Raw genomic sequence first — 14,557 nt, 5'->3', positions numbered from 1 at the left:
CTGTCGTGCCCCGTAGCAGCTCCTTGTCCCTTCCTGCTGCTGCGGGACCCCTCAGCCCTGCCTGTGCCTGGGTTCACCCCACAGCCCACCACAGGAGTGGGACCCATTTCCCCACTCCCAAATGCTGAGATGGGCCTGCAGCCAGCTCCAAATGCAGAAAACCTCTGCCAAAGCGCATGTTTGAACAATGTATGCTGTGAAACTTATTTCCGTGAGCCACAACCAGGAGACACAGGCCCTTGCCCTGGAACTACAGCTTGGTAAACCCCGACAGCAACGACAACGCTGAGGGGTTAGACAGCAGTTTTGTACGGTTTTGTCACAGCTAAAATGCTGGGCCGGCAGCCGCAGACACGGCGCGGGCCCCGGAGCGGCCAGGAAAGGCTCGTTCGCCCCGGGGAAAAAAAACAGATTTTCGCCTTTGCCCCGTGTGAGGATCGAACTCACGACCTTCAGATTATGAGACTGACGCGCTACCTACTGCGCTAACGAGGCGGCTGGAAAGCACCTCCCCGCACTGGGTCTCGACACTGCCCCTCGGCCCCCGCTCCGGCTGCCTCTCGCCCGCCAGGGCTGCTCTGCGCCCGGCAGGCCGCCTCAGCCTGCGCCGCGGGAGGACGAGGGGCGGGAGGGACAGACGGCAACGGCCCTTCCTCCGGACTGCTCTAGCGGACTCCCTGTCGGAAGGCCTCGCGGTGACGGCGTGGGTCCTCGCAGTGGCCGTGTGGACCCCACATGACAAGAGTGGGCCCCTGTGGAGACGGTGTAGGGGCTTTTGTGGTGACTCTGGAGCTCCAGGGTGACCGTGTGGGTCCCGATTGGTGACAGTGTGGGAGCCTGTGGTGACAACCTTGAGTGGCTGCGTGGGACCCTGCTGTGACCGTGTGGGGACCAGGGTTGACTGTGTGGGACATTGGGGTAGACCATGTGTGACACTGGGTATAACAGTGTGGGACCCCGAGGTGACAGCACTGGCCCCGGCCGGGGCGAAGAGTGACAGCCGTGCTGGGTGCAGGGAGGCCCAAATCAGCGTTGACAGGGCACAATCTTGCACGTCAGGTTAATTAGGCAGAATCATTTTCGGCATAATTGTGCAAGAACAGATCAGTAGATAATTAGTGACTTCTGGCCGCGTCTGACAGCTTAGCAGGAGGATGTCGGGGGCGGGGGAGGGACGGGATGGTTTCTAAAATCACACCAGGGGCTCGGAAACAGGCCTCGCCACCTCTCCTCGGACCCCAGGTGGGTGTTTCCTCCCCTCTGTGGCTCCAGGATTAAAATCTGAACCATTTCATACCCCTTTCTCTTTTCACATATATATGTTTGTGTCATCCTCACGTATAATTACATTTTTTTGTCCCATAAGGCATCTGACATAGACACAGATTCAGAATCTGGGAAACTGCCCTGGAAAAACTGGGCCTGTGTTACTCCGAGCGGTCCTGAAGACATCCAAGTTCCCGAGCACATTGGTCAGAGCAGCGGGACCCCTTTCCCACTCAGCTGTGCTCTCAGCAGCCCGTACCCCTGTTGCAAGAGCCCAGACTGGTGTGTCCCCTTGATCCTGTACTCCTCTCCAGAGGTGTGGCATGCCAGTTTACTGATGCAGAGCTACACAAGGCAAGGGCAAACTCAACCTGCGTGAGAAAACTGTGTCACACGTGCCTCTGCGTAAAAGCATGCACACAGGTATTTATGGCGTACCTCAGGCAGGGTGCCTTCCCACCCTGCCTCTCCTCGCCCCGGCGCAGTCACACCCAGTCAGCCCAGCTCCCTGGAGGCACTGAACCTCTCACCCTGCTGCGAACCTGCGCCTCCGTCCTGCTAATGACACAGCAGCCGAGCTGCCACGGGGACAACGTGACTCTAGAAGATGCAGCCTGGAAAAAAAAAAAAAAAAAAAGAAACCAACCAAACAGCCCTAAATGTGCACAATCAAGTGATGAGTGTTTGTATTTCTGATGCTTTGAGGCCAGCTCAACAACCCTCCCTCCACATAATATTCAGGATGTTTGGGAATGGGTTACTTTTATTTTTAATAGGATGGCGTAGTCACAAAGCTTTAAGGAAATATATGAGTGAATCGTTTATGGTAATAGCAACACACTACGAATGGGGCACAGTGATGAAGTTCAAGTCTATTTTTAAGCCTGCCTGACAGCATGTAGGTGCAGACAAGAGTCCGTGAGCCTTTCTGCTCTTCTGAAGCTATGGACATGGCTGATGTCCTCTGTCCCAGTTCAATGTCAGAGTTGTTTTTGCTCCCTAACGAATACTATGAGAAGACAGAGAAGCCTCAAGCTGTTTTGAAGATTGTGCAACGATGCTTGGGAACGTACCTGCTTTTGCTTGAGTGCTTTCCTCGCTCACATTTCACAGGATGCGACAGGAAGGGAAATACAGCCGAATCAGACGGCCCTGGTAATTGGCTTCGAATCCTTCGTATGCCCTGGGGGTTGAGGTTGGGTGCCTCTCAGATAAGCAATCTAATCAACTTTGCACTTGTGTCCCATCTGGAAGCAGATTGTTGCCCATAAGTACACCACCACCTGAGCAGCGAGGTTCAGGGTTTTTTTTGAAGATAATCGTACCAACGAAATCAGGGAGTGTGAAATTTGCCTGAGGTAGTAAGATCTCTTTATTTTTTATTCATAGTTAATCCGCTCAGCCGAGGCGATTTCATGCCAGAATGCAGTCTCCAAACAAGAAGGACGATTGCTCTGCCTGCGCCGCGCATATGCGTGGTGCCCGCCCGCCAGACCGCCTGCTGCGACAAAGAGCCATGAGCCACTCCAGACACATGGGCAAGATAAGGAAAAGGCTGGAGGATATCAAGAACCAGTCTCCGAAGCTGAACAAAAGCAGATTTCAGCCACAATGAAAGCATAAGGCTGGGCCACCGACGCCTTCCTGGATGGTGGGAACAGACTCTTACCTCGAAACTTAAGCAAAGAGGGCGAGGTGGATTTCCTCTCCTCGGTGGGAAGCTCAGTACATCAAGGATAACGCCAGGGAGTCCTATTATGCTCAGGAGTCTTTGGCCGCTGATGGGGCGCTGCACCAAAGCAGAACGATGCCGGGTCGCTCCCTTCAGGGACCTACTTCCCCACCATTTCTGACAGCAGTGAGCCAGCTCTGCTGCACACCTGGATTACAGCAGAGAAACCCTATTTAAAGGGAAAAATCCACCGCCACTGTGTATTCCAAACAGAGAAGAACAGCAACATTAGAGACATCATACGCCGGTACATCAACAAGACCACTCAGGTAGGGGGAGAGAATTGCTGTTCCCTCTGCACTCTGTTGTCTTTTCTGCTCTTAAAAGGTAAGGTAAAGGTGGTGTTTGATCTGAGCCAGCCTTGTGTGATGAAGTGCAGCTTTGCTCTAGAAAGTGGCTGTAAAGAGCCCGTTGTTGAACACAGGCAGAGCTTTTTTTTTGTACTGACACCAACACTTTTTTATGTTGGTGATTCAAAAAAAAGCATTCCCTCTTCTTTTAAACTCCCATTAACCTAGCAGAGCAAATGTGCCGCAGAAAGGGCAGCTGGGCTCTGTCCCTTCTCATGCATCACCAGCAGGATGGTTTGCTCTGTTCATACCATTGCACCAGTAATGAGAATTAAGCTAAAGCAAGCTCTGAGCCACTAGTGATTGTTTTAGGGGATGTGGGTGAAGGGGACCCTGGAGAAGGGCATGTCTGTCTGGTGTGCCAGCAGCCATCCCCAAAGGAATGAAGTTATCAGAAAAAAGACCTTTCATCCCTAATATGTTGTCAGTGTCACTAAAAAATGCCACGTGGGCTCCATACAGAGACCTCTGCAGCATAACTTGGCCACATGGGAAAAGTGATGTGATGCCCCTGACAACAGACAAGTGCCAGGGGGGCTGCAGAGAGGTGCCAGCCACAACGCCAGGCTTGCCCATGTGCTGGGAAACCAGAAGCTGAGCAGCTGGAGGGTGCACAAAAAAGCCTCTGTCATGTGTGTTCTGCAGCTATCCCTGCTTTTCCTGGAAAAAATATATTTGACATTTCAGGACATCCAGGAGTTTTCCCCCATGTATAAACTCAAGATGCCACTAACGTTTCACAGCTCAGGAATAAAACCAGGCTGTAGTGCCTGCTGTTCAGCACAGGCTCCGGAGCCTGCTGGAGTTACGGACTTTCGCTTTATTATTCTCCTGCAAGAGCAAGTGCTGGGTCTGATAACACTGAGGTGTAATGGCAGAGGAGAAGAATCCCCGTTGGCAACCGCCCTGTGAAGGCTACAAGTGCTCAGCACATCAAGGGAATTATAGAAACAGTCATTTTAAGTTGGCAGTATCAGAAAGATACAGTAACAGAAGAAATGTCTCTGGAATAATAAAATACACGTCAGGTAAAGTATCAACCCAGGCCAATTTTCTGTCCCAAGAGGAGAAAACTTGTAGGGGAAAAAGTGGGAAATGTAATATAAATCCATGGTTCACGTGACCTTCTTAAACATCTAATTTACATTACAAGAGGGTGCTGGAGCGACACTTACAGTATAAATTTGGAAACTGCTTTTTGAGTACAGTTTTTCTGTGGCAGCATTTATTAGCTAGTGTCTGATAAGGGTCTGTCCTGGATAGCCTAGTATTTGGTATATCCATTAACGTCTTAAAACAACAGAATAAAGACTGTGTTTGTGGAGGACATCAAACTGCAAAGGATTGGCAAGTAGTTTTATAATCTTAATGCATTTGTGGAGTAGGTGTGAATCATAAAATGAAATTTGGGCAAAAGAAACGAGAAGTACTGCAAGTAAGAGAGGAAAGTCAGGTGCAGAAATACAAATTGGGAACGGCTGGCGAAAAAGCAGTGCTAGAGAGAGTGGTCTGGAGCTACAGTGAGGCTGGATGCAGTATTGTGCCGTTTAAAAAGACAAGGTGGGTTAACAGTAAGTGTGGATGTGAGATACTAGACATAATTGTGCCACTTTCCTAGCACTGGCAAGGCCCTTTCTGAAGCACCATGCTTTGGCAGCAGAAGGAAGGTGTGGGATCCTCACTGCTCTGCGAATAATTTGGCTTGCCTGAACAGGGTGCTGGCTGCAAAGAATGTGCTTGGTCTTGTAGGTTTTCCTCGTGGGTGTGAAGGGATTAAGCTTGCGGGCAGGTGTGGGCACAGGCTTTGGAGGAAGAGTCAGTGCAAGTTGGAAGCAATTAGTAAGACAGATCTGCAGAGACACTGTAAAGTTTGCTTTGATTGAAGGTGATATCCTGTTGTCATGGTTTAAAGGGAAAGGGAAAAGGAGAGAGGACTTACGGGTTGGAAAGTTAAAACAGTTTTAATAAACTATAATAATGAAGAAAAAAATATAATAATAATATTGGAATAATCAAATATATACAAATATATATACAAAACCAAGATCGAGCTCCCCCGATGTCGGCCATGTCACCACCGGCACTGCAGGGCAGGCTCCGGGAAGGCCCAGGCTGGGCCCAGCGATGGTCGAGAGCTGGATTCAGGGATGCACAGCTCAGGATCGGGGGCAGCAGGAAAACAGAGTCCTCCTTGGACACTGGCCAAAGGCTCAAGCCGCAGAAGCAGCCCGAAGCAGCAGAAACACCCAAACACAGCAGAAGCAGCAAGGGAAAAGGCGGAAGGGGCAAGAGAGCGAGACCCTCGTGATCCCCCCGCTTTATACTGAGAATGACGCGTATGGGATGGAATACCTTCATTGGTCAATTTTGGGTCACCTGCCCTGTCCGCTCCTCCCTGCAGGTGCGACCCCCCTTCGGCTCTTCACTCGTAAGCAGGGAAGAATTTAGCAGTGACCTTGGTTTCTCTAAGACTAAGTACAGCAAGAGCCTTTCTCCATAACAATCCCTACCGGTGCCTCAGTGATAACTACAAACTTCGAGTGTTATCAGTCCTAGAAGCAGACACTGTCTGCAAAACATGCAGTTACTTCCAGAAAGTGCAGTTACTTAGAAGAGACTTAGCTGAAAGTAAAAATCAATGAAAGGAAATTGGCCTGGTTTAGGCTAAACCAGGACACCTGTGAATGCAATTATCCAGGGTTCTCTTTCTAGTCCCTGGAGAAATAGGCACCTTATGAAGATACATCAGGTAGCAGCTGGGCTGAATTGCCCTACGGAGATGACCCTTCCCATGGGCAATAGCAGATATCAAGGAAGACCAGCGCCTTCATGAGGCTGTGCCCAATGCTGAGTGTAGGGGCTGGACTATGGAAGTGGGTTTATATCACACTTACTGTTCCCTCGACCTGTGCTGGCTGGAGGCTGTGCATTTAAGTAGCTGTTGGGGCTTTTATGCCCAGTCATAAGACTTTTACACACTGTCCTGCCAGTTGTGAATTGGGAAGCATGTTTGTATGGTTAAAGTGAAACAATTAGTTTATAAATCATTATAAAAACCAAAAAGAGATGGAGCTGTTGCAGTCTGTCACCCCACCACCAACGACAAAGTGAGGATTTAAAGCCAAGACCATTCCAGGTGTAAGTCATAACAGAGAAAGCGTCATCAGTGATTCTTGCCAAATGCATGTGACTTACGAAAGCGAGTCAGCCATTTGGCAAGGGCTGTGGTCTCTTATTTAAGCTACAGCCTTGTTATTCTCCGATTAGCACTTCAATGTATTTCCTAGTGCTGAAATCTCATGTACAAATTCATGGGTCATCTTGTGTTTTATGATTAAAAGAACTTAACTGAAGTGCGTATGTTGCATGTTATATTGGCTTTATATGAGCAATAAAACAGCGACGCAATATCTCTCATCAATTTACTGATTCAGGTACTTAGGGAGAAAACCAGAAGAAATGTCCACATATATCTCCGAAGATTTGTGTTTGTTGGAATATTTAAAAAAAAAATAAACTACATTTCAGTGCCTCACAGGCAACCTTAAGTTATGTAAATTGACTCTGCCAATGCCTCTGCTTTTTCCCTGCTAGGTGCTAGCTATCGTGATGGATGTGTTCACAGACACTGAGATTCTTTGTGACCTCCTGGAGGCAGCTAACAAGCGCATGGTGTTTGTCTACCTGTTGCTTGATCATGGCAATATAAATCTCTTCTCGGAGATGTGCGACAAGTTGCAAATTGCTGAGGACCTCTTCAAGGTACTGTAGCTCTGTGAGGCTCTTAGGCTCAGATTCATCTGCCTAACTTCAGGCACTCTGAGCTAGAAGCATGGTCATGCTCGGGTCTGTCCACCTTGTAATTAAAAGGGAGCAAGAGATTTCCAGATGTAGCGTTAGCGCACCTAATTCCCCTCAGAAGATGCCTACATTTTTCCAGGGATATTACAGGTAAGGCATTTCCATTAGGTCCTTAGATGAAACTAACCTGGGCCCTGAAGTCTTAAACAGAGCTTAAGTCCCCTAGTAGAGTTTTTCTAACACAAGCATTGCGACTGCTTCTGTTTAAACAGCTCTGCAGCAGCTGTGGTCTGGCAGCCACAGGTAGCGGGCACACAAAACTCTCTTGCATGGTGATACCTTGGTTGCATTAGGTGGTTTCTGATAAAACATGTTGTTAAAGCTCCATTTTAAAGATAATGCCTCAACTTTAGCTGCCTGTTAGCTTAGTCCAGCTTCATCTCTGCCAGAGGGAACAGACCTTAAAAATAACCTCCTCAGGACCATTTCAGTTGTTGCCTGAGATGCTGTAGAGCACCTGTAGCATCTTCATGGGGATGGCTGATACTGCAGAGGCAGCAGCCTTCTGGAACGGCAGCTGGAGGGCGGGCAGGAGACCTGAGGGCATCTCACGTGCACCAGACACCAGTGTTTCAACAGCTGAATTCCATCACAAATGTATAAAGACACTGAAATTAATAAAACATGCTCATAACAGTGTTTGCATGTCTGTAAACCCTCACTCCTCGGGAAGAACAATCCTGTGCTATTTATTGTAAATATGCTGCTACAATGTACAGGCTTCAACGATGTGTGAGCCAAATCCTTGGTGCCACTCATTTGCTAAGGCCTTCATTCTGCAAAGTGTGCGTACAGACAGCAGAGTCAGGTCTGGGTGCCTGGCCTGCCTTAAATGCACTTGCTCCAGTACAAAGACCGTGCAGAGCATCGCGTGGGTCGAATTGACCCGCTTCTCTGTTCATGTGTGTACTTGCATCTGATCCTGCAGGACGGCATTTGTCTGGGCTGCACTAGAAGAGCAGCATGTATGTCCTTGCAGGCCCAGGTGGACTGGAAGAGCACAGGTTTTGCCCTGCTGTATTGTGCCATAGCCAACATAAAACAAGAGAGCTTACAGCTAGAGCAAATTGTTGCTGGGGTGTCAGCGGAGGCAACAGACTGCTCTCTGCTATGTCTTGTACTCATTTCAGTAGGGGTAGCATCAGTTATTGTTACACAGCACAGCTCCTTCTGCGTGAATTTCCATGCAGGTTTATATCCCCATAGAAACAAGTAACCCTGTGGCAGGTGAGAGAGCTTGGTTAGGTTTCCTCTAGCCCCAGACCTTCAAATATAACACTGGAGAGTCCATGGAGAAATCATAACAGACATTGGGGAAGTGAAGAGCTAAAGGCAGTGGGGGGAAAAGGCCCTTTCCTTCTGATTTTTAATTTAAAAAAAAGGAATTCATTGTCTTAATTTTTTTTTTTCTTTACAGAATATTTCAGTCCGCAGTGTTACTGGAGAGGTTTACTGTGCCAAATCAGGCAGGAAATTTTCAGGACAAATACAAGAAAAATTTCTTATCTCTGACTGGAGATACGTGCTCTCTGGATCTTACAGGTGAGATAAGCCATTGCAGTTCATGTCTAGGTGCTCTTTTATGATCTTTAATATTACTTCACATAAAAGCGCTGTGGCAATTTTTGTACGGGTGAAAAGTTTTTTTTTCAAATATGTGCCATTTTTCAATAATCAATTTAACTTGCTTTAAAGCTGATGTTAGTTCTTTATGGAGCATGGTATTTAATTTAAATGTTCAGAAACTAATGTAAACAACTTTGCCAGTGCAGCCCTGGAGCAGAACTAGAAATATGTATAGCTTAATATTATGCTTTGCTTTCCTCATTGTTTGGGTTCTCAGATGCTGTGATGATGAGACATGATACATTTCCATCTCCCCCAGGATCCCTTAATGTAGCATATGTCACTCAGCTTATCTGAGGATTTGTTCTCCATGTGACAAGTTTACTGATTAAAGGGAAAACAGAAATACTGTTTTTTCTTGTGTTTCATTAATGGGTAGGCAGTATGTGTCTACACAACTGTTGTACCTTCCCTTTTTTTTCCCTTTTTTTTCTTTTTGTGATCTGAATCTGTAACTCTCCACTTTTGTGCTGCTATAATTATTTCAGATGGAGGATGTAGCATCTCAACAACTATGTTTTAAATTAAGATCCAAGATCCTCAGGTCAGGGAATTTCAGGAGACTCTGAGCTTGCATCAAATAAAGTTCCTGTGCCTCATGACTACATAGATAAGCTTCACAAATGACCAAGTGTATCCTAGAAATCCAGATACAAAAAGATGAGAGAAAATAAATACAGAGGTGATTATTTAATTAAAAGGGTGAGATGATTGTTTTTCTTAATCCCTGTTTATGATTTGGAGGCTTACATGCCTCTAGTCCGATAAAACTGTGCCGCCAGGAAGATTATATAAGTATAGTAACGAAGGTAAAGGTGAATACGTGAGGTTAGCATAGGCTGCAGGAGCTCAGCTGTCCACAGAGGCAGGCATCCAGTTTTCATTCAGTTTTGAAATGAACCATCAGACAAAAATAAGTGAACACGCAGAGTAGGGTTTTTTTTTATTGGCCACTCTGTGGTTTTCTTGTTCATTCAGGTTTTTTTTAGTCCCTCACCGAAGTTGTGTAGAAATGCAACAGCAGATTTATATAGAGAGTAGAAGTGAAGGATGTGTGCGAGAAGGAGGACAGAACAAGATCTATTTTCTTTAGCCAAGAAGCTTCCTTTTGGCTTCTCTTTTCAATCCTAAAAAAAACCCTCAAAACCCCTCGAAGTTCTGTGCAGAGTCACTTCTGTCATTCTCTACTGCTATTGCAATATCTTCTAACCTCAAGAGCCTTGTCAAACTACATAGTCCCCTATGCAGCAAGCAAGCAGAGAGGGTGGCGAGGATCAAATCTGTACGCTATTTAACTTTATCATGCTCAGCACCAGTTTGCAGATTCACATGGGTTATAGCTGGCTATCAGTATGTGGCATTTCTGTAGGCTTGCTAGCTCTCACTTTATTAATCTGAAAGTTTTCTGTTATCTCTAAACCTTATCCAGCAACCTTTGCAGGTATAAACAAGAATGATATTGAGTAAAATGGTCCCAAACTCTTCTGCAATGCATTTGTTGGAAATCAAATTGCAAAATTAAAACTAATACAAAAGATCTTAAAACTAATATGACAGCAAATTTCACCTAAGTGCTGTGCTCTGCATGACTTTGTAATAGTGGTTTGGGGAACAAGCTGAGGAAATAAAATAGCCCTTCAGAACATACTGCTCTAAAAGGGACCCTGGCTTACTGCTTCTAGCCAAAGTGTTCATGGATGAAATATGTTTGCCCAATGGACAATGAAGAGGACTGAAGCTGGCAACTAGTTAGAGGCAAAGGAACCACCACCGAGTCTGTGGCATCTCCTGCTCTGGAGTGGTTTTTAAAACCACATTAAAAAGCCATTGCTTGGGTCAGTGTGGATAAATGTGGTCCTGCCACACAGGGCAGGCTGGAGCTGAGAAGCTTCTGAAGGCTGTTCCAGCCACATGTCTGCACAAGTACAGGCATGAGTAAGTGTTTTATGTTACCATTTTCCTCTCAATTTTTATTGCCAGTATCTATGGTGGGTTCAGATGCAGTATTTAGTTTTGCTGTCTCTGTGTTACGCTACTCCATCCTATGATAACTAAGTTATTCTTTTTTTTAATTAATTTGAGGTTAGATAGTGCATGAACTCAGTGCTCCTAAAGAAGGCAAAAATAAAACAGCAGAAAGCATAGACCTTGATCCTCCAGGGCAGCTGAGTACCTCCCCAGGTGCCACTCTGAAAGCCACCAGCCTCTTCAGGGCCAGTATCTTAACATCTAACACTGGGGTGGTTTGCCGAGAGCATTGGTTCAGTTGGGGCAGGCTTCTCACACAGAGGTTATCCCACCAGCAGGCAACACTAACGCATAGGTTATCTCAAACCTGAGCTCAGCTGAAAAACCCAGTCCTCCTGTTTCAGATTAAATACGTGTAATGCTGCATGTTACTATAGCACTGTAAACACAAGGGATGAGAACTGCAGCCGCAGTAATGCAGAGGGTACACTCAGAAAAAAGTCCAGTGCAAATGAAGATTGGATAGGGGAGGTGGGTTTTGATTCAGACAATCATAAATGAAAGGATCTGAATCAGGACATCGGTTTTGGGACAAAGCCCTGGAAAGACAGCTGAGAAGTATCTATTAATGACTGAATTTGGGATCCAGCTTTGGCCCCAAGCTAAGCAGTATTTCTTTGTGCTTTCTCTTCTTTCTGATGTGCTTCACTCAAAGAGGCCTGGTAGAAAAAATGATCTTTCTGGGCAGAGAGTGACAATAACAGACTTCTCTGAGCCTTTCCCAAAAGAGCACAAGGAACCATAAACTGAGGAGCAAAACAGGGCCTAAAATGTAAACAATGAATTTTCTCTTAGAATGAAGCCAATGAAAACCTGTTAAGTCTTTATGTCAAGTTCTGCTTTGTTCTTCAGCAAAGTGCACAGAATGTAAATTGCTGTGACTCATTCCATGAAGTCCACAAACCTTTGTCTAAAATCACGCAGGTCTCTTGTTGTTACTTTACAGCTGATCCTTCTGCCGTCAGTCCATGGAGAATCTTTGGGCTATTAATTGGCTCCAACTTTCTCTGCAGATAAGATTGATGAGCCACAAATGAGTATCTGTACATCAGGTACTCCAGGAAGTTACAAGTGGGAGTAAATTAGCAAAACTGGGTGCAACAAATTTTTCCTCTGTTTTTGTTGGGTTTTTAAAAGCCATTTCTAAGTGTAATTGATTTTTATTTCTCTCTAGATTTTCTTTTTTAAACTAGATATATTTTTAGCACATAAAGTATAAACCTGCCACTCCACACCTCATCCCTTTCATGAGTTTGTAACCTTCAGCATAGATATCCCAGACTAATTGTGGGTGTTTTTATATTTGTTCCTGGCTTATTATCTCCTTAACAGTTCGATGAAGGACATGCAAAGGTTTAGAGAGTGCTTCTTAGTGAATAAAGGCAATGTTGAGCTAGCACAGCAGAGTTAGCCACACAGTGGGGAGTTAGCTTGCTGTGCTGTTTACCTCGACTCCCAAGGTTTTGTCCACGTTTAGAATTATTTGAACAAAGTGGATAAGAAGTACCTATATTGTAGTAACTTAATGTATATTTTCATGTCCAATCATAAAATGTACAATATATATTGTAGGGTTGCCCAGTGGCATCGAACTAGTGATTTCTTCACTACTCCCCTTGCTCCTGGAGCAACAGTATACAACCACTGTATGCCCTAAACCCAACCCTCTTTAAGAATGCTCCAGACGGGCAGATGTAAATCATCTGTCTTTATTCCCTTAGTGTCAGCTCAGGCTGTCAGTCTCACTGAGTTTCACAGGAGTTTTGGCAAAACATGACAAGAACAAGATTTAAAGTGCACACACCTACAGCCAAATCTGGCTCTTAGCAATCCTTGTGCAAATCCAGCGTAGCTAATAAAGTCATGCAGGAATAACCAGGGCAGAGTTTTACCAACACAGAATAACCTCAGGTTCAAATCAAACACTGCTCTGTATCCCCTGCTGCACAGCTCGAGCCCCGGTCAGCTCAGGGGGTAATTATATTTCATTCTCTCAACTACGCTCATTTTATTGATGCCACTGCTGCTCAGACAATGCAGCCTGCACTGCACAACCAAGCTGACTTGCGGTTTTGTAAAAGAGCACAAATTTACGTTTGCCAAGTGGATTGGGGAAGCACATAAAAGAAATACTTTAAAAGCTATGGGGCATCCTAAGGTTTGTCTCTGGGCTACCAGAATGAAAACTATTGTGGTGTTTCTCCCTTACTTTATAGAAAAGTAGTAGTTTTATTTTTGGAAAGGCTGTAAGAAATATTTATAATGTCATTTTCTCTGTAGTGAAGAAAATAAACATTTGTCAGGTGTGGTGGTTTGCTTTGTGGGAGTGGGATGTGACAGGGAGGTTGGGTTTTTATGTATTTCTCTTCACCAATGCAGAAAAAGTACGGCAAAATAAAAACAAAGGATGGTTATTTTTCACTAGTCTTTCTAATGTCAGTTTTGAGTGGGTGAGAGTTACCAACTGGCATAGCATTCTGCAGGGAAGGTACAAATTATGTGTGTGCAGACAAGACATGGTAAGATCTTAATTTAAGCATTGTGCATGGAAAAGGTACTCAAAATTGGGGTCTAAACTCCTTTCCATGGAACAGACACCCAAACCTTGGCTATTGTATCTGCCATGTAGTCCTGCAGTGGATCTGGATCACCACTCCCTCTAGGAGGTTGTATAACTTTACAAGGTTTCTTGAAGGTTTTAGAGGCAGCTGCAATAACAAAGCTTGATCCAAGTCAAAGAGCACTGATGTGAACTGACCTGAAATTCAACTGTGACACCATCTTCATCCTGTGTTTAGACAAGAAGCTTCAGCAGTAAAACGCATTTGCCTTTCACACCACCCCTGCAGGGAAATCTCTAGTTCCTAATGGCTGATGTTAACACTAAGCCTTACCTTGTCTCTCCTTCCAGCTTCACGTGGTTATGCGGCCAGGTTCACCGCAACCTCCTCTCCAAGTTCACAGGTCAAGTTGTGGAGCTGTTTGATGAAGAGTTCCGACACCTTTATGCGCTGTCCAAGCCAGTGAGGGGACCAAAGTCTCCACCGCGCACCATGCCCTTCCTCTTCAGCAAGAGCTGCGTCCCCCAGTGCAGCCTCCCTGACAGCAACGAGGGAAGCACTAACACTCTTTCTGATCCCTTCAGCAGCCTCTCAGCTGGCAGCACCCACCAGACCAAGAAACCCCCAAGAACTCTCATATTCAGCAGCAACTTCACCCCCCAGACACCTCTCCATAGAGTTAATTCCTTCCACAGCTATGTCTCATTCACACCCCCACCACCACAGATGACCATCCAAGCTAACTACTACCAGCCACACTACGTGCCTGACAACTCCACAGTTCTGTATAACAACATGAACATTTACAGACCTATAAGACTTAGACAAGAGGAGCCAAACAGGACAGGGTTAAGCTCACCCTGGAGATGCCTCCACAAAGCTAACCTGTTTGCATAATAACCACCTTGTTTTGAATCGCAAGTAAATGTAGCGAGGACCTGTTTAGCAATCGCTTGTGTACTGATGAATATAGAAATTCTGTATAATACAAAATGAGGATGATTTCAAGCCTCTTGTTTTGTTTTGCTGCTTGTGGAAGCTTCGTTTCCCTAATTAAAAAGCCAAGCCTGCTAACACGTAAACCTTGGGTGCATCACGATCCCAGGAAGAACACATCTAAATAATGCTGCTCA

General features: G+C 45.6%; 1 protein-coding gene and 1 non-coding gene across 2 annotated transcripts; one reads left to right on the top strand and one right to left on the bottom strand.

The window, feature by feature from the left end:
* Positions 1-422: 422 nt before the first annotated feature.
* On the bottom strand, positions 423-495 carry TRNAM-CAU (transfer RNA methionine (anticodon CAU)). The gene has a single exon. It is a non-coding gene; the product is annotated as a tRNA-Met (tRNA).
* A 2,272-nt stretch (positions 496-2,767) lies between these two features.
* Positions 2,768-14,321, top strand: FAM83A (family with sequence similarity 83 member A). The gene is given in 8 exon segments (XM_068396964.1): positions 2,768-2,854; positions 2,856-2,894; positions 2,896-2,982; positions 2,984-3,050; positions 3,053-3,267; positions 6,943-7,110; positions 8,627-8,751; positions 13,775-14,321. Coding segments are annotated over 8 exon segments (1,320 nt in total). The 5' UTR covers positions 2,768-2,782.
* The last annotated feature ends 236 nt before the right edge of the window (positions 14,322-14,557 follow it).

Source organism: Nyctibius grandis, chromosome 3 (genome assembly GCF_013368605.1).
Source record: "Nyctibius grandis isolate bNycGra1 chromosome 3, bNycGra1.pri, whole genome shotgun sequence".
NCBI lineage: Eukaryota > Metazoa > Chordata > Aves > Nyctibiiformes > Nyctibiidae > Nyctibius > Nyctibius grandis.
This window is presented reverse-complemented; position numbering and strand designations above follow the sequence as displayed.